This window comes from Vitis riparia, chromosome 7 (genome assembly GCF_004353265.1).
Source record: "Vitis riparia cultivar Riparia Gloire de Montpellier isolate 1030 chromosome 7, EGFV_Vit.rip_1.0, whole genome shotgun sequence".
NCBI lineage: Eukaryota > Viridiplantae > Streptophyta > Magnoliopsida > Vitales > Vitaceae > Vitis > Vitis riparia.
Window position 1 is genome coordinate 12,813,524 of NC_048437.1, and position 25,006 is coordinate 12,838,529.

The window sequence follows — 25,006 nt, forward strand, 5'->3', positions numbered from 1 at the left end:
TTAAAAATTATTAGAAGGGTTGAAAAATTCCAAAATTAGGGTTAAATTTCAAATATAGTAATTTGTGAAATTTTGGACATTAGTTAGAATATTTTCGGAATTTTTATGGTGGAAAGTTAGTTAATTTCGAATATTAAAAATTATTAGAAGGGTTGAAAAATTCCAAAATTTGGGTTTAATTTCAAAAATAGTGATTTGCGAATTTTTGGATATTAGTTAGAATATTTTCGGAATTTTATGGTGGAAAGTTAGTTAATTTAGAATATTACAAATTATTATAATGGTTGAAAAATTCCGTAAGTGTGGTATAATTTCAAGTTTATTGATATGCAAATTTTTGAATATTTATTTGGGATATTATCGAAAATTTTAATGTGGGAAATTATTTTATTGGATTATTGGGGAATGTTGAGATTGTTGAAATTATTGAGGAACTTTGGAATTGTGGCATTCATTTGCATCATGGTTATGTGAAAAAAAAAAAAAGATTATGAAGATTGTGAAAAGTGTATGAAATGGAAAAAAAAAAAAAAATAGTGATGAAAAGTGAAAGCTCCTGTGAGGCGAATTAAGAAGGGAGAGAGATCCCTAGGGTAAAAGACCCAAAAGTTACCTCGGGAAGACTCCGAATGGGGAGTGTATTTGGGTGCAGACGCGTATCCTTCGGTGAAAACCCGAGAACAATAGTGCATTGTATGATTGTGTGTCACACGTTCATGTGCATTCATTTAATTGTTGAATGTTGTGAAATTGTATATAATATTAGATATTAAACTATGTGGTTTGATTGATACTGTTGAATTGTTCCTGTTGTATTGAAGTGTTCTTTTCGTATTCTTTGAAACTTAGTAATCCCCTTAACCCTTGGGTGTTAGGCATCCTATTGAGCAATGTGGAAATGTTCACCCCTTCTTTTTTACACATTTTTAGATGCAGATATCACTTCTGAGGATTTACAGGTGGGGCAGGGAGGACTTCAGGATGCTCCTGGAGCGACCTAGTGAAGCGTGACATTTTCTTTTATTGTGTTTTTTTTTTTGGATTTTGGGATTTGTTTTAGTAATTATGACTTATTGAATTGTTATGAAGCCTTATTTTGATTAAGTTGTTTAATTGTGAACTTTTATTTTTGGACTATAATGAATATTTATTAAACCTTGTTGTTTTGAGTAGTTTTGGGATATTGTAGTTTATGAGAATTCTAGTGGGATGTATGTACAAAAAAAAAAAAAAAAAAAAAAAAATCCAGAGTGTTTTGGTTGACTGCCAGCATGGAATAGGAGGAACCCTTAGGGTCAAACCTTTGACCTGGGGTCACGGGTCAAATTTTGGGTCACCTGAAATTTGGGTCGTGACAGCGTGGTATCAGAGCCAAGGTTGCAATAATACCTTGGGATCAATGTTTGTGGGTGTTGTGTGTATTGTAATGTTATGTAATGTTATGATTTTTTGTATGTGTTAGTTAATGAGTTTATTATTAAATAAATTAGTTAATTGTTGATTCTTGATGTTTGAAAAACCTTGTGATGGTTCTTGTCGATGATAATAAGAACATGATGATGTTAATTATGTTGAATTATGTATTGTGATTGTAGGAAAGTGAAAGTTTTGATAGTTGTTGAAGTTGTTAAATGGGTACATGTGAATTTATTTTGCTCACCTTGGTAATGTGGTTGAATTAGGGATTGTTAAATTTGAAATGGCGGGAAGGACCAGAAGAGGAGGATATGAGAGAAATGAGGAGTTGGAGTTGGTAAGAGAAGAACCACTTCGAGAAGTAAGAAGGGAGTTGAGAGATACTGTTTAGTCGATGAGAGGTCAGGACTTTAGGAGATCAGGAGGTACCCAAGGCCATGAGGATTCAAACCACTCACATAGGAGGAACTGCACTGAGAGGCTAGTAATGAGCCAAATGGAAGCGATGAATAGATTCATGGTGATGCAGCCTCCATTTTTTAATGGAGAGCCCAGTGTAGAAGCAGCTGAGCATTGGTTGAGAAGGATGAGAAGAATTCTGGTGGGGTTGGACATACTTGAGGAAATGAGGGTAAGTTTGGCAGCATACATGCTTGTGGATAAAACTGATTTCTGGTGGGAATCGATGAGAAAAGTGTATGACACTGAGGTTATGACCTGGGATGAATTTGAGGGGATTTTTCTAGGCAAGTATTTTGGAGAGGTGGCTAAGCACGCCAAGAGGATGGAGTTTGAGCACCTCATCTAGGGAACCATGTCGATGCTGGAGTATGAGTCACGCTTTTCGGAGTTGTCTAGATTCGCTTTGGGGATGATCGGGGAGGAAGGAGAAAAGGCTAGAAGGTTCTAACAAGGGTTGAGGCTTGCTATTAGGAATAGATTAGTCCCATTGGCAATAAGGGACTATTCGGAGTTGGTTAAGAGGGCTTTGTTGGTGGAGCAGGACATTGACGAAACCAACCAAATTCGAGAGCAAAAGGGGGACAAAAAAGGGAAACAAAGAATGGGGGAAAGTTCCCAAGGACCGCAGCAAAGGCAAAGGACTCAGCAGTCTGAAAGGCATCCCTCGTTCTATACAGGAAGTGGGCAGAGTGCTCAGAGGGTGGCTGCTAATAGAGTATGTTATGGTTGTAGAGCAGGAGACCACTTATGGAGGGCTTGCCCATTGCGGGGCGTACAGCAGACTCGACCTTAGTCTCAGGGAAGTTCTCAGCAACAGTCAGCAGTGCCTTTCCAGCCGCATCAGTTTCAGTTGCCTTACTACCAGATGCCACAATTACCCTTAGTAGCGCAGGGAACCAGGACAGCTACCACGAGTAGTCAGACCCGTTCTTCTCAGGGGTCGAATGCTAGAGGTAGAAGAAGGCAGACATCTGGGAGAGTTTTTGCCTTGACCCCAATAGAGCCAGAGGAGGACGCCCTCTTGGTGGAAGGTATGATTTTGGTATATAGTACTTGGGTGCGTGTTTTGTTTGATACTGGTGCAACTCATTCTTTCATTTCTGCATCTTGTGCTAATGCATTGGGGTTGAAATCGGAAAGTGTAGAGAATTTGTTACTTATTGAATCCCCTATGGGTACGAACTCTAGAGTTGATAGAATATGCAAGGGGTGCGTTATTACCTTGGCGGATAAAGCACTTAATGTGGATTTGAGGATTTTAGATATGACTAAGTATGATGTTATCTTGGGAATGGATTGGTTGATAGTGTATAGAGCGCTTATTGATTGTCATTGCCGCAGGATAATATTTTGTTTGCCAGATGGTTTTGAGGTTTGCTTTGTTGGAGGGAAGTGTGTTAGTTTACCTTTTTCGCAGTCTGATCCGTGCTATCAGTATGTGTTAAGGAAAGGATTAATAAATTTCCTAGCTTGCCTTCGTGGTAAGAAGAAAGCCTAGAAGGGCATTACAGAAATTCCAGTGGTGAGAAAGTTTCAGGATGTATTCCCAAATGAGTTGCCAGGTTTACCACCTCATAGAGAATTTGATTTCTCTATTGAAGTATACCCAGGAACTGATCCTATTTCAGTATCCCCTTATAGGATGACCCCTCTTGAGTTGAAGGAATTGAAAACTCAGTTGGATGAATTGTTGGGTAAGGGTTTTATTCATCCGAGTACATCGCCATGGGAAGCCCCAGTGTCGTTTGTGAAAAAAATGGATGGCACACTAAGGTTGTGTATTGACTATAGGAAGTTGAATAGAGTTACTGTGAAGAACAAGTATCCTCTTCCAAGAATAGATGACTTGTTTGATCAGTTGAAGGGTGCAAAGTATTTTAGTAAGATTGACTTGAGAACTGGGTATCATCAATTGAGAGTTAGGGAAGAAGATGTTCCTAAAACCGCTTTTAGAACGAGATATGGGCATTATGAATTTCTAGTCATGCCTTTTGGGTTAACTAATGTCCCCGCTGCTTTCATGGATTTAATGAACAGAGTATTCCGTGCTTACTTGGATCAATTTGTGATTGTGTTTGTGGATGACATTTTGATTTACTCCAGGAGTTTGGAGGAGCATAAATAGCATTTGGTGACCACTCTTAAAACTTTAAGACATCCGTTGTATGGGAAGTTGGACAAAAGTGAGTTTTGGCTTACTGAAGTGAATTTCTTAGGCCATGTGGTTTCTGAGGCAGGAATAGCAGTAGACCATTCCAAGGTGGAAGCTGTACAGGAGTGGCAAAGGCCTACTAATGTATTTGAGATTAGAAGTTTCTTGGGGTTGGTTGGATATTATAGGAGGTTTGTGGGAGACTTCTCTAGGATTGCAGCACCAATGACTCGGTTGACTAGAAAAGGGGTGAAGTTTGAATGGAATGAGGACTGTGAGAATGCTTTCCAGGAGTTGAAGCGGAAATTGACCACTATTCCAGTGTTAACTGCTCCTATTAGTGGAGAGTTGTTTACGATTTATTGTGATGCTTCTATAGTGGGGCTAGGGTGTGTGCTAATGCAGCAAGGCAAGGTGGTAGCTTATGCCTCAAGACAATTAAAGCAACATGAGCGAAATTATCTAGCACATGATTTGGAGCTTGCAGTAGTGGTGTTTGCCCTAAAGACTTGGAGACACTATTTGTATGGAGAGAAGTTTGAGGTGTACTCTGATCACAAGAGTTTGAAATACATTTTCACTCAAAAGGATCTGAACTCTAGGCAGAGGAGATGGATGGAGACATTGGAAGATTATGATTTTGCCCTTCATTACCATCCTGGGAAGGCGAATGTTGTAGCAGACGCCTTGAGTAGGAAGAGTTATGGCCAGTTGTCTAGCTTGGGGTTGAGAGAGTTTGAGATGTATGCAGTTATTGAGGATTTTGAGCTATGTCTTAGTCAGGAAGGACATGGTCCATGCTTGTATAGCATATCGGCTAGACCAATTGTTATCCAAAGAATAGTGGAGGCCTAAGTTTATGATGAGTTTTTGGAAAAGGTTAAAGCCCAGTTGTTAGTAGGTGAGGTAGATGAAAATTGGTTTATGTATGAAGATGGGAGTGTGAGGTTTAAAGGGAGATTGTGTGTGCCAAAAAATGTGGAGTTGAGAAATGAACTTCTAGTAGACGCTCATAAGGCGAAGTATACCATCCACCCTGGGAATACCAAGATGTATCAAGACTTAAAGAGACAGTTTTGGTGGCGTGGGATGAAGAGAGATATTGCTTAGTTTGTAGCCAACTGTCAAATTTGTCAGCAAGTGAAGACTGAACACTAGAGGCCCGCAGGGTTGTTGCAACCTTTACCTATACCTGAGTGGAAGTGGGATCATATCACTATGGACTTTGTGATAGGGTTGCCAAGAACTAGAAGCAAGAAAAATGGAGTTTGGGTGATTTGGACCGTCTTACTAAGTCAGCTCATTTTCTAGCCATGAAAATTACTGATCCCATGAACTCTTTGGCTAAGTTGTATATATAGGAGGTTGTGAGATTGCATGGGATACCTTTATCTATAGTGTATGACAGGGACCCTAAGTTTACTTCTCAGTTTTGGCAGAGTTTACAAAGGGCTTTGGGCACCCAATTGAAACCGCTTTTCATCCTCAGACAGATGGTCAATCAGAAAGAGTGATCCAAATCTTAGAAGACATGTTAAGGGCTTGTGTTTTGGATTTTGGAGGAAATTGGGCAGATTACTTACCTTTGGTAGAGTTTTCTTATAACAGCAGTTACCAATCTAGTATTGGCATGGCACCTTATGAAGCACTCTATGGGAGACCTTGTAGATCACCCTTGTGTTGGATAGAGGTGGGTGAGAGACATTTGTTGGGACCTGAGATTGTTCAAGAGACTACAGAAAAGATACAACTCATCAAGGAAAAGCTTAAGACTACCCAAGATAGACAGAAAAGCTACGCAGACCAAAGGAGAAGGCCCTTGGAGTTTGAGGAAGGGGATTGGGTGTTTGTAAAAGTGTCCCCTCGAAGAGGCATATTTCGATTTCGGAAAAAGGGGAAGTTAGCCCCTAGATTTGTGGGACCATTTCAGATTGAGAAGAGAGTTGGGTCAGTAGCATACAAGTTAATTTTGCCTCAATAGTTGTCCCTTGTGCATGATGTTTTCCATGTATTGATGCTAAGGAAGTGTACTCCAGATCCAACTTGGGTAGTGGACTTGCAAGATGTTCAAATTAGTGAAGTTACTTTTTATGTGGAGGAACCTTTACGAATTCTGGAGGTCGGAGAACATAGGTTCAGAAACAAGGTGATTCCTGCAATCAAAGTGTGGTGGCAACACCATGGGATAGAAGAAGCCACTTGGGAACCTGAGGAAGAAATGAGACGACACTATCCAGAACTTTTCTACGATTTTTAAGGTGATCTTGTTTAAATTTCGAGACGAAATTTCTTTTAGGGGGGTAGAATATAATGACTGAGTATTTTATGCCACGTTAGCATTTTTATTTTGAAAAGTCTTATTTTGAGTGATGGTTGAAAAGTCAAAAAGAAAAGTGCCTGAAGAACACGTGTTAGTTTTGGATTGGTGAAATTCGGTTTATTGTGTTGGTCAATTAGGTGAGTTGAAAATTTTATGACATGTCAGCCTTAGGGTGGAAATTTCTTAGGATTTTAGTAATTGAGAATTTTCGGAAAAGAAAAACGAAAATAAAAATGAAAAGTTAATTAATTAAAATTAATTAGAATAAAAAAATTAATTAATTAATTAAATTAAATTCCTTATTAATAAAATTGAGAAAATATTAAATTGTGTGTTTTATAAAAAAAAAATGAAATGAAATTGGAAATAGAAAATAACCAAATGAAAATAAAGAAAGAAAAAAAAAAACAAGAATGAAAATGAATTAATTTGGGCTTGGATGCAATGGGGTTTTAAAAGAAAAATGGGAATTAGTTATTGAGTTTTTGAACTTTGGGCTGAGCTTGAGTGGACTATTGGTAAGTGGATTAAAATTGTAAAAAGAAAGGAAAACATGGGAATTAGTTATTGGGTTTTGAACTTTGGGCTGGGCTTGAGTGGACTAGTGGTAAGTGGATTAAAAGGAAAAGAAATGGGCTTGGTAAAAAGGAAGGGAAACAGTAGCAGATCGTGTGAGAAAGGAGGGTGGCGGCACTATGGGAAATTTCACCTCATCGGAACTTTGACCGGCCGTTTGGGTGGTCAAACGACCTCCGTTTCGGCTCAGATTTTGAGGGGGTGCTCTACTCAACGAGAGGAACAATCCTACGGTGGCCAATCCTACGGTGGCCAATCATATTTTTAATGACTGAATTCTTAGATCTGTGGTAGGGGACCCTAACCCTAAAACTTAAATTTAATGTGTTTTTCCTTTGAAAAAAGTTGTAAATATTGTCATTATGAGTTAAGTAGGAAATATGGGTGTTGTATGAATTTTTTTGGATTATTTGGAATTTGTTTGGGATTTTTGTAATTGCAGGAAATTGATTTTGATTGATAATTAATTGTTTTGAATTGTTAAAAATTATTAGAAGGGTTGAAAAATTCCAAAATTAGGGTTAAATTTCAAATATAGTGATTTGTGAATTTTTGGACATTGGTTATAATATTTTCGGAATTTTTATGGTGGAAAGTTAGTTAATTTCGAATATTAAAAATTATTAGAAGGGTTGAAAAATTCCGAAATTTGGGTTTAATTTCAAAAATAGTGATTTGTGAATTTTTGGGCATTAGTTAGAATATTTTCGGAATTTTATGGTGGAAAGTTAGTTAATTTCGAATATTAAAAATTATTATAATGGTTGAAAAATTCTGTAAGTGTGGTATAATTCCAAGTTTATTGATATGCAAATTTTTGAATATTTATTTGGGATATTATCGGAAATTTTAATGTGGGAAATTATTTTATTGGATTATTGGGGAATGTTGAGATTGTTGAAATTATTGAGGAACTTTGGAATTGTGGCATTCATTTGCATAAAAAAAAAAAAGATTATGAAAATTATGAAAATTGGAACTTAGTAATCCCCTTAACCCTTGGGTGTTAGGCATCCTACTGAGCAATGTGGAAATGCTCACCCCTTCCTTTTTACACCTTTTTAGATGCAGATATCACTCCTGATGATCTACAGGTGGGGTAGGGAGAACTTCAGGATGCTCCTGGAGCGGCCTAGTGGAGCGTGACATTTTCTTTTATTGTGTTTTTTTTTTTTTGATTTTGGGATTTGTTTTAGTAATTATGACTTATGGAATTGTTATGAAGCCTTATTTTGATTAAGTTGTTTAATTGTGAACTTTTATTTTTGGACTATAATGAATATTTATTAAACCTTGTTGTTTTGAGTAGTTTTGGGATATTGTAGTTTATGAGAATTCTAGTGGGATGTATGTACAAAAAATAAAAATAAAAAAATCCAGAGTGTTTTGGTTGACTACCAGCATGGAATAGGAGGAACCCTTAGGGTCAAACCTTTGACCTGGGGTCACGGGTCAAATTTTGGGTTACCTGGAATTTGGGTCGTGACAGCGTGGTATCAGAGCCAAGGTTGCAATAATACCTTGAGATCAATGTTTGTGGGTGTTGTGTGTATTGTAATGTTATGATTTTCTATATGTGTTAGTTAATGAGTTTATTATTAAATAAATTAGTTAATTGTTGATTCTTGATGTTTGAAAAGCCTTGTGATGGTTCTTGTCGATGATAATAAGAACATGATGATGTTAATTATGTTGAATTATGTATTGTGATTGTAGGAAAGTGAAAGTTTTGATAGTTGTTGAAGTTGTTAAATGGGTACATGTGAATTTATTTTGCTCACCTTGGTAATGTGGTTGAATTAGGGATTGTTAAATTTGAAATGGCGGGAAGGACCAGAAGAGGAGGATATGAGAGAAATGAGGAGTTGGAGTCGGTAAGAGAAGAACTAACCTGCTTCTAAGAAGAAGTCCGTCACCCGACCTGCTGAGAAGTCTTAGACTTGTCTTCATCCTCTTCGTCTCATTCGTCACCACTTAAAGAGGTTGGCACCTGTCAGGACTCAACTGACTTACTATCCGTGGCAAAACGCTTGGACTAAGAGCTTGAGCCCGAGGTGCCTTACATAAATCTTGAGACCGGAGAAGAAGAAGGAGAAAAGATGACCTCGAGACTGGGGGTCAGCTTCAAGGAGAGGCAACACAAGCATATCTTCGAAGCACTTCCTACTTTCTCCCTCTTGCTGAAAAGAGCCGTCCGAAGGCTCTTCGTGAGGAACCAGCTCCTTGTGAGGAGTCAGCTCTGGACACTCCCATGGTGCAAGTGCCCTTCATTGATGCTGTTGGGTTTAGACAAGAACTAGCTTTGATACCTTCTGTCGAGGATGCTTGCTCGACAGAAGATGGAACTTCTACAGGCACTTTGGGTGGCGATGCCATCAAGAAAGATGCTATGGACAATCCTTCAAACTGGGAGGACATAGCGACGCTTTTGAAGATGGTTATTTGCTTTATTGCGCCCAAGCCCTTAACATCAGGCATGGAAGAATTCTTTCTGTTCTCCCATCGTCATTTTATCGACCTACTTGATGACCTTCACGTGGCTGGCGTGGTTCGACCCTCCCATGTCACTTTAGAGTCTGCACTCCGATGCACTTATCCGCTATTGGAGTATATTGCTAAGGAGACTGTAGAAGTGGTAAGGTTTACTCATTTTTCCCCAAATTTACTTAATCGGTCAGCTCTGATACCTGATTTAATATTGTTTCAAGGGGTGGTTGCTATTCATAGCCTGATGCGGCAGCAAAGCTCTCTCCTCAAATGGTTGGAGGACACTGAGAACATGCAGATATTTCTAACCCGGGAAATAGATAATAGTGCAGAACTCTGCGCCCAGTTTGCGTGGGTGGAGAGCAAGCTTGAAGGTGTTTGGAAAGCCACCACATACACGTAGAAGCTATTGAGATAGTTGGAGAAGGTCGAGGCTCATCGGATGGAAGAGGAAAAGAAAACTACGGAGGCCAAGTGTAAGGATGGTGAATAGAAGAGGGACTAACTGAAGAATAAGCTAGATGAGTTCCGAGCAGCATCCGAGGCTCACAAAAAAGAGCTTGAGGAGGTTTGGGCCAGGTTCGTTGCTGAGAATGAGGCGTTGATTGAGGATTACCAGAAGTAGGTAGATGAGATGTTCTTTTACGACTATGAGTGCTGCATGAGGAAGAATGGCATCACATAAGATATCCCCAGTTATCTTTCTGACGACGAAGAAAATGCAACAATTAGCGACCCCGCCCAAGGAGACAAAAGTCCGGATGCTCCTAGTCCCTCAAATGAGTAGTGACTTGCATTTTTGCACATTTTTTTTCTTATTCCATCCGGCTCTACCTGGAATGTAATGACATTTTACATCAATATACATTCTCTTTGTTTTACTTGTGGATGCTTATTTTTTCGTTCAATTTATTGGTAGTATTGCTTTAATTTACATACATTCTAGGAGCAGAGCAGGGGCGTTCCTCCTAGAGTTTGCAAGTGATAAGCTCTTGAATCTCCAACCCTGGATACAACATAGGGTCCTTCCCAATTTGCCTGAAGTTTCCTGGCTCCATGTTCGGTCGTGTTCTCAAAGACTTTTTTGAGGACTAGAGTTCCTATGTTAAAGGCACGTGGTCGAACTTTCCGATTGTAGTGGGTAATAGTTCTTTGTTGATAGGATGCCATCCAGATAGCTTCGTTTCCTCTTACTTCGTTTGCCTAGTCCAAGTGTCTTTCAAGTTCTAGATATTTGTACCTCTAGCCTTGGATGGTAGTCCGGGCTATGGGCATGCCTATCTCTATTGGGATAACCGTTTCCATCCCATAGGTGAAGACAAAGGGAGTGGTCCCTATTGGCCGTCCGGGCGTCGTTTGATAGGCCGACAGGACTCCGGGTAGCTCATTTACCCATCTTTCTTTGGCTTTTTTCAGTCTTTTCTTTAATGCGGAGAACAAGGTCTTGTTTGTTGCTTCTGCTTGCCCGTTGCTTTAAGGGTACAGAGGAGTGGAATACAAATTTTTGATCCTCAACTCCTAGCAAAAGGTTCTGAAGGCAATGCTATCAAACTGTGGCCCGTTATCAACTACAATTGCCTAAGGGATTCCGAACCGGTAGACGATGTTTTTCCAAACAAACTTGGAAATGTCTTTGTCTTTGATGTTAACATAAGCTTTTGCCTTTACCCATTTTTTGAAGTAGTCAATGGCTACAAGTAGGAACTTTTTCTAAGCGGCAGCGACAGGCAGGGGGCCAACTATGTTTATATCCCATTGTGTAAATGGCCAAGGGCTCGTGACCGGATTGAGGACCTCAGAGGGCATATAAGGAATGGGAGTGTGCCTTTGGCATCGATCACACTTTTTGATGTAGTTAGCAACGTCTTGTTTCATGGTAGGCCAATAGTACCCTTGCGAATGAGCATGATGTGCTAGGGTCCGTCCCCCTACGTGATTGCCACATATACCTTCATGTAGTTCTACCAACACGTACTGTGCCTTCGCGTTGTTTAAGCACCTGAGGTACGAACCTCTAAAGGATCGCCTGTAGAGGCTATCCCCGATCAAGGTGAAGCAGGTAGTTTGCACCCGGATCTTATGAGTCCGCTTACTTTGTTTAGGAAGATCTCCTGCTAGGAGGCATGTCTCGATTTCGTTCATCTAGTCACTGTCTACTTCATTGGTAGTGCACATAGGTGTAACGGCTATGGATGACGTATGTTAGAGGTAGACGGGCAATAATACTACTTTCTTCATAGGGAGAGTAGCTGCAATTCCGGCTAAGGAGTCAACCTAGGTGTTTTCTGAGCAGGAAATTCTCTTGATGGCCCATTTGCTCAATTTGTCCAAGCTAGTTCATACATTTGAAAGGTACCGAGCCATGCGTTCGTCTTTGGCTTCATATTCTTCTTGAATTTGCCCAACGACTAGTTGGGAGTCACTGCATACTTCAAGCTTGGACATTGAGAAAGTTATAACAAGGCTTAGTCCGGCGAGGATTGCCTTATACTTGGCTTCATTATTAGAGGTTGGAAATCCGAGCCGGATAGCCTGTTCCAATTGTTCTCCGTTCGAGGATTGCAAGAGGAGGCCCATTTCGAACCCTGAGGCCCAGGATGCTCCGTTGAGGTGCAGTATCCACCACCCATTTTTGAGAGAGCTTACACCCTGATGAGGTTTTTGGGATGTCTCGACTATGAAGTCAGCCATGACATACCCCTTCATTGACAGCCTAGGTTGATACTTAATTCCATACTCACTTACTTCAATGGCCTACCTTACCAGTCTCCCAGATAGGTCTGGTTTATGCAGAATATTTCTGAGTGGTTGGTTTGTGAGTACAGTCACTTGATGAGCTTGAAAATAGGGGCAAAGCTTTTGCGTGGCACTTCTCAAGGCCAAGGCTATTTGCTCCATCTTCGAGTATCGGGTTTTTGCGTCAACCATTGCTTTGCTTACGTAATAGATGGGCCTTTGCTCCTTGTCATTTACACAGCAAAACATAACGGCACTGACGACACAATCAAACGCTGCTAAGTACATGTACAGTTATTCACCGGGTTGAGGATTGCTCAAAATGGGTGGTTGGGTGAGGTAGCATTTAATTTCTTCGAACGTGAGCTCGCATTCATTCATCCACCCTATAGCGTTGGCTTCTTTCAACGTGAGGAAGAAGGGTCTTAATTTTTCTATAAATCGGGCTCTGAAGCGTCCTAATGCAGCTAGGCAACTTGTGAGGTGTTGCAGCTCCTTCTTACAACTTGGGGCAGATGTCTCCTTGACAGCCTTGATTTGATCCGAGTTGACTTCTATTCCCCTTTGTGTAACCATGAATCCCAAGAACTTGCATGCGCTGACTCCAAATGTGCATTTAGCCAAATTAAGTTTCATGTAACTAAAGATCTCTTCTAAATTCTAAGCATGCTCACTCCTGCCTTTACTTTTTACTACAATGTCGTCAATATATACTTCTACTATGCATCCAATTAAAGGTTTGAAAATCTTTGTCATCAGCCTTTGGTAAGTGGCTCCAACATTCTTGAGCCCAAATGGCATGACCTTGTAGCAATATAACCCGTGTGGTGTCACAAAGGAAGTTTTCTCATCATCCCATTCAAACATGGGAATTTGATGGTAACTGGAGAAAACATCTATGCATGAGAGCATATCATGCCCGATAGTGGAGTTGACTATCCAGTCTATCCGGGGCAATGAGAAGTTATCCTTTGGGCAAGCATCATTCAGGTTGGTGTAGTCGACACAGATTCGCCATTTACCTCACTTTTTTTGGGACAACCACCAGATTTGCCAACCACTCTAGATATTCTACTTTCCTTATAAGCCTTGCCGCCAATAGTTTCTCCACTTCGGCTTGGATCGCTTTCTACCTATCCGGGTGGAAGCGTCGAATCTTCTGGCAGATAGGTCGCAAGGAAGGTATCACACTAAGCCGATGTGAGGCTATCGATGGATGGATTCCGGGCATATCGGAATGAGTCCACACAAAGACATCTTTGTTTTGCTGAAGTACTCTTTCGAGGGCTCGTATTCTTTCGAGGACTCATACCTTGTTTGGTTCTAAGAGGGAGCTGGCATAAGTAAAGTGATCACTTTCCCTTGAGATTTGTATGGACTGTAGGGGGTTAGCCACCGATGGATCCTTCTCTGTCGAGTGTTGTAATTGCTATTGCTCGGCCGTGTCCGTAGGTTCTATGGGAGGCTCATTATCACTGTTGGATCCAACTTCTCGTGCTACCTGGTAACACTAACGTGCTGCCAGCTGGCTCCCATAAAGGTTGATCTATCCATCTTCGGTGAGGTAACTCACCATTTGGTGATATGTAGAGGGAATGAATTTCATACCATGTAGCCATGTGCACCCCATGATGGCATTGAACGGGGACAAGTCTTCTACCACCGAAAATTGTACATTCAGGATAATAGGCCCAACTTGGACGGGCAGCACAATATCACCTAAAGAGGTTGTAGAAGCTCTGTTGAATCCTAACAGTATTCGCCCAGGATTTTCCAGAGCTGAGGGTGAAAACCCCATTTGTTTAAGCGCGGACATCTGCAAGAGGTTGACTGAAGTACCCGAATCAACTAAAATCCATCTTACATCGAAATTGTTAATCCCTAATGTTAGGATGAGGGCGTCTTAGTGTGGTTGTAACACTCGATTAGAGTCTATCGGGGAAAATGTGATTATCCCGTTTATTGGGCGTAGGCTCTTACTGGATAATCCAGGCCGGATGGAGCTAATCCGTTCTTGTATGGAGGCAACTCAAAGTAACCTTTGTCTCTTCCACTTAGAGTTGTATTCCTCATCAATGGGTCCACCATGAATGTAGTTGATTACAACTCTAGGAGCCGCTGAAGTTGTGGGGGCTATGGTGGCTAGATTTCGGGATGTCTCCCCACTTTTTTCTTTCGAGTGGACGTACTGCTTTAGATGCCCGACTCTTATTAACTTCTCCACCAAGCAGTGGAGGCTTTTACATTATTCTGTAGTGTGGCCATGCTCTTTGTGATAGGCACACTTTCTGTTCTGGTCCCTCTTAGTCGGATCCGTCTTTATGAGCTCTGGCCATTTGAAATCAGATAGCTCGCGGATCATGGGGATGAGCTTCTCATATGAAATGTTGAGAGGGGTGAAGTTGGGTTGGTCCAATTGCTGCTGTCCGCACTACCCCCTGCTTGATTGCCTTCGTTGGCTCGCGGTTTTGGAATTCCAGGTTGAGTCGTTTTGGCAGGTCGACTGGTGACCAAGACCTGCTGAGTAGCTACACTGACATCATCCTCGAGCATGGAGTATTTGTTTGCTTGTCTGAACAGATCGTCCATAGTCATAGGAGGCTTTTTGGAGAGGGATTCAAAGAAGGGTATACTCGGGCAGATACTTCTTTTAAAGATTTGCAAGACGATGTCCATGCTGTAAGATTCCACTTGGAGTACAACCTGCCCGAACAACTTCACAAACTCCCTCAACGATTCATTCTCTTGCATTTTTATGTTCTGTAGGGTACTAATGTTTTGTTTATGATGTGTTGAGCACATATATTGTCCCACGAAGGCTTCCAACAGGTCTTAGAAGTTATCGATGGAATTCATCGGGAGGCGATGGAACCATGAGAGAGCCTGACCTTGGAGGCTGGTTAGAAAAACCTTGCACAATAGCGCGTCATTCCCTATATCAAGGGTCATGAGATGCTTGTAGTGCATGATGTGGTCAAATGGATCACTGGATCCGTTGTACGTGGAGAATCTTGGAACTATGAACCTTCTTGATGGCTCGTAGTTGATGATGTCAAGGGTGAAAGGCATGGAGAACATGTCATCCAGTTGCCTATTGATAGAGTCTGAGGGGCCTCTATTGGCCAACCCCCCTACTTGTGCTGTGCTGGTGGATGGGAGAGCTAGTATGTAACGACAAGTGCAACTGAGGGGCCAGGATATGCCTCCTGGGTCGTTGCTTCATGTGGTTTTCCTCCTATGTTGGGCATCTGCGGCCCTAGCCTTGCACGCATTGCATATGATAACTGGGACTTCCTATCGCGTCTCCTTTTTATGAAGATGCGAGTCGGAGCTTTCATCTTGGGACACCTGGCAGGAGAGTGGGGATCTTTTCCCAAGTTTTCTTTCAGGTTCATTAGAGGAAAACCCTACACTCTCAGGGTATGTGGTCTCATCGTTTTGCTTAGAATTCGTTTGTTGACTTCTAGGTTGTCGGCTATGAGAAAGGTCTGATGAGGACACTTGAATACGCAATATGTCGTTTTCTTTCTTGAGTTTCCTCGTCTCTTGGAGCAAGGCCTGTACTTGTCTTTCATTCTCGCGTTAGCGTTTTTCCATACTTTCGCGCTAGTCAAAGTAGCTCTCATCACCCATGGCCAACGATCAACTTCTTAAGGGTGTTGACATTTTTGTTTCGTTCCCATAGATGACGCTAATGTTGATACCTGGTCAATCGAGGGTGGATTCCTCCTTTAAGGTAGCAGTAAAGGCTCTCGTCCAAACGCTGGAACCTGAACTTCTTGCTTTCTTGCACACAGATGTTCGGATAGGTTGTTCGGACAAACCCTCCAAAGCTTAAGTCAGATTGGAGACCCTTAGAGAAAAAGAGAAAGAGAGAGAGAGAGAGAGAGAGAGAGTTGGTAAGAAAACTCACAGTGTCCTCTTTTGTTTCATTACAAGGGTTTTTATAATATTCAAAGGTGGAGGGAGACTTAGCGGTGTTAAGTTAGTCCTTGCAATGATGATTGCCCGATAGTGACAAAGTAATCATCACATCTGCAGGACAGTTGGGGGTTGTGTCAAGCAACGCGCTATGACACAGCTTGTTGTCCCTTCCACCTTGTTGATGGCCTAGACTAAGCGTGCCTATTAACTGAAGCAGACGTGAGGATGAGGAAAGTCCCATCAATCGATTTGGTATCAGTTAGCCATGGTCTCGTATATCAGAAAGGACTTGAGGCTATCAAGGAGGTGCGGGCCGCTCAGTGGCGCAAATGGTCCAGACAGGATGTTCCCGAATGTCTTGAAGGTCATCTGGACAATGATGAGAGATGTGACACGTGGCCTAGCCGGAACGATGCTACGTAGACAGACACGTGGAAGTATTTGTGGGTGGACACGTAGGAGAAAGCCTCTATAATGCTTACATCTAAATTTATTTATATATTTTTTTAAAAATAAAATATTAAAATAAAGTTTTAATAAAGATATTGATTTTAATTATTAATTTTCAACTTCATTTAATTTATTATTGAAAGCACAAAAATCATGAATTAAATGCAAATTTAATAATTATAAATATATTATAAAGCAGATAAATGATCATTTTAGTATTAAATTTATTTTCAAATCTATTAATTGTTAGGGAAATTCTACAATGCCTCATTCGGTACCATGCCTCCATTTTTTTTCAGCCATTGGATGAAAATGACTAAATCTCAGCCATCCAAATGGAAAGGAAAAAAAAAATTTCAAAACCGGGTACCTCCTCCTCCTGTTCTCTCCCTCATCTCTCCTCTTTTTTCCCCCTAATTTGGTCTCTTCCCCTCCATAGCTGGCTGTGTGGTTCTCATCTTTGTTTTCTCTCTCTTTTCCCATTTTTCTCTCCACTGATTCTCCACAGCTAGGTGAAGACCACGGCCGACTCTCATCTTTGTTTTCTCTCCCTTTTCCCGTTTTTCTCTCCACTGATTCTCCACAGCTGGGTGAAGACCACGGTCGGCTCTCATCTTTGTTTTCTCTCACTTTTCCCATTTTTCTCTCCACTGATTCTCCACAGCTGGGTGAAGACCACGGTCGGCTTCAACCGGGCCAACCTCTTCGAGGCCAACGTCCTAGACCTTATCAAAGACGTCTCCATAGCTAGGTGGAGACCACCTTCACCGTCAACCGGGATCAAAGACTTCTTCACAGGTGGGTGGAGACCACCATCGCCGTGAACCGGGCCAACCTCCTCCAAGCCGACGTCTTTGACCTCATCAAAGAAGTCTCCCTCAAGGACCGCGAGCTCAGGATTGTGGGCGAGGTCGGTGCCAAGATCCGAGTCTTAGACTTCATTTCTCCCGATGTCCAGGTCAGTATTTTTTCTGCTAGATTCTTCTTCTCGAAGATTTAGGGAGGATGTTGTAGTTGTAATGGTATTTGTATTTTAATTGGCATTTGATTGATTGTAGGAAGATATAAATATAAAATTTATTGAAATGTGAAAAAAAACTTATGTTGAGATAATGTGGTGGTGAAAGTATGTTTGATTTATTATATCCGAAATCATATTATAAAAATTGACTTAAATGATTTGATTTAATTTTTAGGAGCGAACGCGATGGTCTTGAAGTTGTTAGAAATCCAAAGAGGCCTATCGGCGCTTGGATACATTACTAGTAAGGGAAAATAGAAATATGTAAAATAATATGTTTTTTAATGTAATTTTTGTGGTTGTTATAGTTAAATTTGTTTGAAATTGTTTTGTAGTAACGATCAATTAGCCATGATGAAAGAGAAGGATAAAGGAGTGAAGATAAATGATGATGTAAGGAGTAATATTGCTATGTCTAATATAATTACATTTTAAAATTAGAATTTAAATTATGTGACCAATTAATGTAGTTGAGGAAAAAATTGGGCAAGAAGTGGAATGCACTTTCAAAAGTAGAAAAAGAAAATTTCATTGCAAAGTCCAAAGAAAGTTCAAAACAATATTCACTTCAAAAGGGTGTGGTTCCAAAGGTAATTTTTTTTTGTAATGAATATTTAATTTCTTTACTTATGTATTTGTTGGAAATTATATTAATGTAAACATGTTTGATGTTTGTGTATCTTTTCAGTTATATCTTCAGACTCGATGCTCCCCCGAGCGAGTTATTAGAGTGATTGAAAAATTAGAACCAAAGCAAAAGGCAGCCATAGAAGAAATAGGATTTGGTAGCCTCTTGCAACTTCGATGTAGGAAAATTGATCATGGGTTATGTCTTTGGTTGATAAATAGTTTTCATCCGAACACTTATATGTTAAAGTTGTATAATACTTGTATCAAATTATCCCCCATTGATGTTGAATTTATTATGGGATTGAGGGCAAGAGGGTTCAAGATTGGCATGAACAAAGATGTTAGCCATAAGAATGATTTATGTAAAAAATATTATGATAAAAAAGGGTGATTGCCATTAGTGATGTTAGAAAATCAAATTAGGGAGGATAAAGAGGGTGGAAACGATTTTAAAGTTCGTTTTGTATTATTTGTGTTGGGTGCATTATTATGCCCAACAATGAAGCTTTTTGTGAATCGTTCTTTCTTACATCTTGTGGAAGACATCGATTCAATAAAGAAGATGAATTGGGCAGAATTTGTGTTGTCCTATCTTGTGCATGGGATTGAAGAGTTTAAGAAGAAACAACAAAGTGGGGTTTGCGGTTGCTTATTGTTCTTAATGGTAATGTCCTTGTAATTAATTTACATCATAGTGAAATACGATTTTGTTTTAATATAATTTATGAACTAACTATATATCTATGTCAAATATACTCGTAGTTATTCTACCACGAGCATATATCTTTTGAAGAGAAATTTCTACCGCTATATACTCGACCTTCTCCTCGGATTACTGCTTGGGGAGATGATGAAGTATTGGACAGGAAACGAAGATTGAAAAACTTGGTGGATATGCAAATGAGAATGTAAGTTATAGTTTTGAAAGTCGTTTACTATTGCTTTAAGTTTTAAGTGATTTAAAATCTGATATGTATTATATTTTGATGAATAGATTGTAGCTCAAAATATGGGTGATAGAAAATGAGATAAGGGATTGCGTTGATGGAAATGCAACGACAACAGCGAGTGAGAATGACGACGATGAGAAATTTGTAATCAATCTAAACAAAGATGTTATTAAACGAGTAAGTGTTTTACAATATTCATCATGACTATCTATATTAGCATTGAACCTTTGTATTATGATGTTATTAATCACGTTCGTATATATCACTAGGTTGATGGTGGGAACTTAATGGAGATGGATAAAACCTTTCAACAATTAAAGACACATCTAATTGATATGGCTTATGGTGCAAGTAGTAGTAGTTGTGATCAAATTTTGGCTAAATTTGAGGAGAATTATACTACAATGAAAGGTCTCTTCCTTAGGTCAAGCGGAAAACCTTTGAGAATGCACGAGGAAGGAACGAAGAATGACATTCTCTCATGCGAGAGAAGTTTGGAAGATACGAACAATATGAATGTGAATGAACATTATCTTCACACTTTGTCAAATGAGAAGTTATGCACCGAGGACTTGAATGAAAAGAATGAAGATGCATGTGCTACATCAATTGAAGTGCATATCATTCCAGACGAAAATCAAAATATTTTACCACTTCCAATCAAAAGGAGTAGAAGAGATTATGGAAAGGTATGTATCATATAAAAGAAAAAATTATTTTCTTTACAACTACTTAACCATTACATAGTAAATAGATGTATATTAATGGCATTTTCCATATTAGGAACCATTACGAGCACTATGTGGTTATCCTAATCATGTCATGAAAACACGTACATCAAGGGAGAGGAAACCAAGTAAATTCAAGGTCTCCCCGTTTGTACACAATTTAAGGAAGATGGTAAAACGCAAAGCATCAGAAGTATAATACAAATAGTTTAATATCATTGTTCTTATTTTTGATACTTAACATATATAGTTAATAATTATGTCTTGTTTTCGATTTAGTCAATCCCCATGTCCATTCATGAATACGTGGTAGATACTCAATCATTCAATGTACTTCAATCTCTTGTCGCTGATTATGTTTTCAATAGAGCATTGTCAAAAAGGTTTGTCGTGTCTAGAACATTCATAGATGTGTTGTTACAATTTTAGCCTTCATATGCTTCCAATTTATTCAAGTTTGTTTGAACATATTATTATTTTAGTGAGCTTCTTGTTGACTTTAGTCATGAACATGGAGTTCGTGGAGATTTTCAGTGCTTACGTCCTAGACAAAATTTGATGGATGTTGTAAGTACCTACTTCATTTATATCAAATGCGTGCTATATTAGTTAAATAAATTTATTGAAGTTATTGTTCAACAACAGGTAATGAATCTAGAAGCCTCAAAGCTAAATTATTTTGAAAGACAATTCATAGGCATACAAAGTATAAGATGCTATCTTCCCATAACATTTTCAGTAAGCTCATATTTCTCTTGTTGTTTACTTACATATTAAGTACAATATACTAATGTTCGTATTATGTTTTCTTATTAGCAAATGATTTTGTACGAGAGTCCTCATCCTTTTTTCGATAGAACAACATCTATCGTGAGTAAGTACATTAGCGAATTGGATGATTGCGAGAAGGTTAGTAATTATTTATAATTTTTAATTGCATATATGAAATTTAGAGTAGATATTGTTTTCACCTATAATATACTATATTTTTTGTGGCCCAACTCATATATATTGTTTTCCTACCTTTACAGCTATTTATTCCAATGCATGACGATTGCCCTGGTCATTGGTATCTGTGCGTCATTGACTTCAAACACTTTGATATCCAAATTTTGGATTCATTACGATCGAAGAGTCGGGACGAGTTCCGGTTTAAGAGTGTGAAAAAAGTGGTATGCTTTCTCCTTTTTGTTTTCCTTTTTATTTGGTTTTTTTTTCTCTTCTATATTTATTAACCACTTTCAAAATAAATTAGGTTGAATTTTGTCAAACGTTCTTCAAACTGTATGACATAAGGAAAGATGTCTTCCAATTCTCCATTGATTGGGCTCCTTCGATTCCGACCCAAGATAATGGGTTAGTATGAATACATAACTCACATTAATATTCTTTTTCTGATGTATAATTACACAACCATTCAATAAGTTGTTTTGCTTTTCTTTTCTCTTTCTTAGGTGGGACTGTGGAGTGCATGTCATTAGACATATGCAGAGATTCAAAAATGGTGATTCGATGACGAGATCCGACTTTTGTAATTCTGTTAAAATACGTCGAGAAATAGCATGTGATTTAGTTTTACACGAGGGAAATAGAGAAAAACAAACCATTGTGGCTATTGTTTGTACAAAGACGTCGACACGAGCAATGAAAAAATTATTATTATGATATTTGTTATTTTTCTAATATTTATCATTTCCATCTCCACATATCGTCATGTTTATTGGGAAGTTGTGAGATTCGATGACCATACATTATTAATGATTAAGTCCATTTTATTTGAATATCCAAATACTCTTCTTTCAATATGGTAGGCAAAATGAAATTGTAATATATTGGTATCATTCATGTTCGACATGTGTGATTTTGTACGATCTTTAACCTAATCAGATTTTTAAATATTCATTTATCTATGCTAAAAATATATAGTTAGTACATTAGTAGACCGGTTGACGAATGACGTTCAGCCGGTAAGAACCACTCCAACGATTTAGCTAAGTCCACTTTTCATAGGCATACGCATTATGCCTACCGGTTGAGAACATTCCTCATATGGATAATGACCCTATGGATGTAGTGTGAACTCGTTGAGGATTTGTCCCAACCACCTCAAACAATTTTGGATGCAGAATGACCCGGTGTCGGCGTTCAATTGAGTGATTGAAGATTTTTCTAAAGGGAGTGAGCAATTTTTTGAGTTGTGGAAAGCGGTTGATCAATGAAGAAATTGTCTCAACTGGTTGACGAATGATTTGACCAGTGGGAACCGGTTGACAAATATAGCAAACTGGTTGAGGAATTTTCTCAATCGATTGATGGTTTTTTAACCAGTGGCAATCGGGTGAAGATGGGTATCAACCGGTTGAGGAATTTGCTCAACCGGTTGAGGGTATTTTTAACTAGTGGCAACCGGTCGACCGGTTGCGTCGACCGGTTGCCTCCTGCAATGATATTGTGCAATTTAGGAGTACGACTACCGTCCTCAAAAAGGGTATGAGTTGTACCAATAACTTTTCACTACGTAAACATTCGACAAGGTACCATTAAGTTCAATTAAAAGGTTTGAAATTGATGGAAACTGGCATTACAAATTACCTAACTACGATTTACCCATTTTGAGTAAAATCACTAAATTTACCTATTTCATATGAATTACATCATATTGATTACTTTCCTATAGTTAACTCATAACCACATAATTGTCAAACTTTAACCACAATTGAATTTAATTAAATCCGCATAATTAACCATTTTTTTCGACATGATATAAATGAATCGGTTTCTCCATTTACCAATCATTTTATCACTTGTTATCAATTAAATTATAAATGTAAAGGATATTGCATTCTATCAATCAACTTGACTCTTGATCAAAATTCAAACTTTTCATTAAATAGTTAAGTTAAAAGTACACATTACTGGAAGTGATAACGTCAACTAATATAAATACTGATTTAATACCTACCATCCCTTACTCCGTTAAGGAATAAAAAAAAGGTTGCATATCCTTTCATTTGGATATTTGTTTGGATCCCCACCTTGACATGGTGTTGTCATATTTTGTTCATGTTGCTGAAATCCTGCTATTTGCACATGCACATTCCATTGTTTTTTTCAGCTATCCAATTCCATTCCAATTAATTAAACCTAATCATTAAATAATGCATAGCTCAAATTCATGTCAAAAGTGTTTCTTTATTCCCGATCTTACATTATTAAGTTCACCACAATCTATGTACATGTCAGATCGGTCATTCGACAAATGCTCCCCTAACATTCCCTGCATTTTTCAATAATTAAGTGTTGTCAATTATTATTGAATTAGATGTTATCAATGTTTGGAAATTATATAACAAGCCTATTGTACATACATGTATGGTTGCAAAAATGTCAACTGATGAATTTGTTGAAGGCATCATTTCCATTTGAATGTCACATTGGGAAGACAAATTAGTTTCCTCCTACGTACTCATAATGCCATCAAAACAATTATGTTAGTCATTTATGTAAGTACAACTACAAAAATTAATCTTAGTGGCAATTTTTTATTGAATATGACATACCATATAACCCGACTGAGCATTTTGAGGGATTGTAGCTTCTGGACCTTTCGAATTGTGTGACCCACTCTTTTACAACGACTGCATCGTCTTCCCTTTTGAACATTCATTGCCACTTTGCCTGGATTCCCTTTAGTCTTCACAATATTTGGATCACGAACTTGGTTAGTACCTGTCGCTCCATCTGCTTCTATTTTCTTCCCTTTCAAATTATAGTTATAGAGTTCCTCCATTCTTGCCGTCAAATTTTGTATTTCATTTTTGGCCTCTATAAATGAAGATGATGTATCTAACGCAAAGTAGGAGAGCTTGTTGCACATCGAACTCAATGAACCATATCGTACAAACCGATCCATGTCGTTATTCGTCTCATTCACTGGTACTGATCTTGTATACACCTTTGCTAACTTTGTCCACCTCTTCATAATACATGACTGAGGAATCTCTTCCAAATGTTCCACCTTCATAACCACCACCATGTGGCAACATGGGATGCCAATTGACTCAAACATCATGCATGAGCATTTTAATGTTACAATATCCGGGCAAAATTGTACTTCCCAATTTAAGTTCGGGTGTCTAAACTTAGATAATGTGTATGCCTGCATTGAATGATCACTTACAAGACCTACCACAAAGAATAACTCTGCATTTTTCATCTCCTCACGAAATTTAAGGAAAGATTCTTTTGTGTATACCATCGCAACATGATTTTCAAGTATGGATAGTTTGGTTGAAAGCACGGGTGAAGAATTGTTCGACTCGAACTCTGCCTTTGCCTCGTTTTGCCGTATTCTCAGTATGGCTCTATCAAATTGTTGTACAAACTCATACAGTCGCAAGCGAATTTTTAAGAATCTATTTAGATATGCATTCATACTCTCACACCTTTGTGTGGTTCTCATCCCTCCAAAGAAATTTCCACGTAAATACGCCTCTGCCCATCTTTTACGTTTCCCATATATCTCGGTCACCCAACGATTCTCATTAAGTCCCAAATTTGCAACCATTTCATGCCAAACCTTTTCAAATTCTTCTTCATTCCCACGCATGAACATGCACCTTGCAAATATGCTTGAGAAGTCCTTAATATGCACATTCCTGAATGCATTTCGTTGCAAATGCCATGAACACAATCGATGACACGTATCGGGTAATACTTTTTTAATTGCCTTACGCATAGCCTTATCCCCATCGGTTACAACAGATATGGGTTTCTTATTCATCATTGCATCAAGAAATGTCTCCAACACCCATTCATATGTCCCAACACTTTCATCTATCAATAACACACAACCAAATACAACAGTTTGGTGGTGATGATTAACACCGACCAACACTACTAGAGGCTTTTTATAGGCATTTGTCCTATAGGTTGTGTCAAATGCTAGGACATCTCCAAAACACGCATAATCCATTCGAGCAGTTGAATCAGCCCAAAACAAATTTGCTAGTCGACTTTCTTCATCAATGTTGAATTTATAAAAAAAATGAAGAATCCATTTATGCCTTTCCACACAAATAAGCCAATGCCGCTTCTGCATCACCGTCTTTAATTTCACTTTTATGCATTGCATCAACGTGATTGTATATATCT

At 38.9% G+C, this 25,006-nt stretch overlaps 2 protein-coding genes and 1 long non-coding RNA gene across 3 annotated transcripts; 2 read left to right on the forward strand and 1 right to left on the reverse strand.

The window, feature by feature from the left end:
- The first annotated feature begins 17,318 nt into the window (after positions 1-17,318).
- On the forward strand, positions 17,319-17,921 carry LOC117917249. The gene is made up of 3 exons (XR_004651655.1): positions 17,319-17,481; positions 17,720-17,788; positions 17,880-17,921. It is a non-coding gene; the product is annotated as an uncharacterized LOC117917249 (long non-coding RNA).
- Positions 17,922-20,140: 2,219 nt separating this feature from the next.
- Positions 20,141-21,537, forward strand: LOC117918048 (putative ubiquitin-like-specific protease 1B). Its single transcript, XM_034834579.1, has 6 exons — positions 20,141-20,235; positions 20,335-20,419; positions 20,669-20,761; positions 20,884-21,024; positions 21,108-21,208; positions 21,307-21,537. Exons 1-6 carry the CDS (start codon positions 20,141-20,143, stop codon positions 21,515-21,517), a joined length of 726 nt encoding a protein of 241 aa, XP_034690470.1. The 3' UTR covers positions 21,518-21,537.
- Positions 21,538-23,264: 1,727 nt separating this feature from the next.
- Positions 23,265-24,827, reverse strand: LOC117918049 (protein FAR1-RELATED SEQUENCE 5-like). Its single transcript, XM_034834580.1, has 2 exons — positions 23,413-24,827; positions 23,265-23,310 (listed from the first exon to the last, which is right to left on the reverse strand). The coding sequence occupies exons 1-2, from the start codon at positions 24,825-24,827 to the stop codon at positions 23,265-23,267; spliced, it is 1,461 nt and encodes a 486-aa protein (XP_034690471.1).
- Between the last annotated feature and the right edge of the window lie 179 nt (positions 24,828-25,006).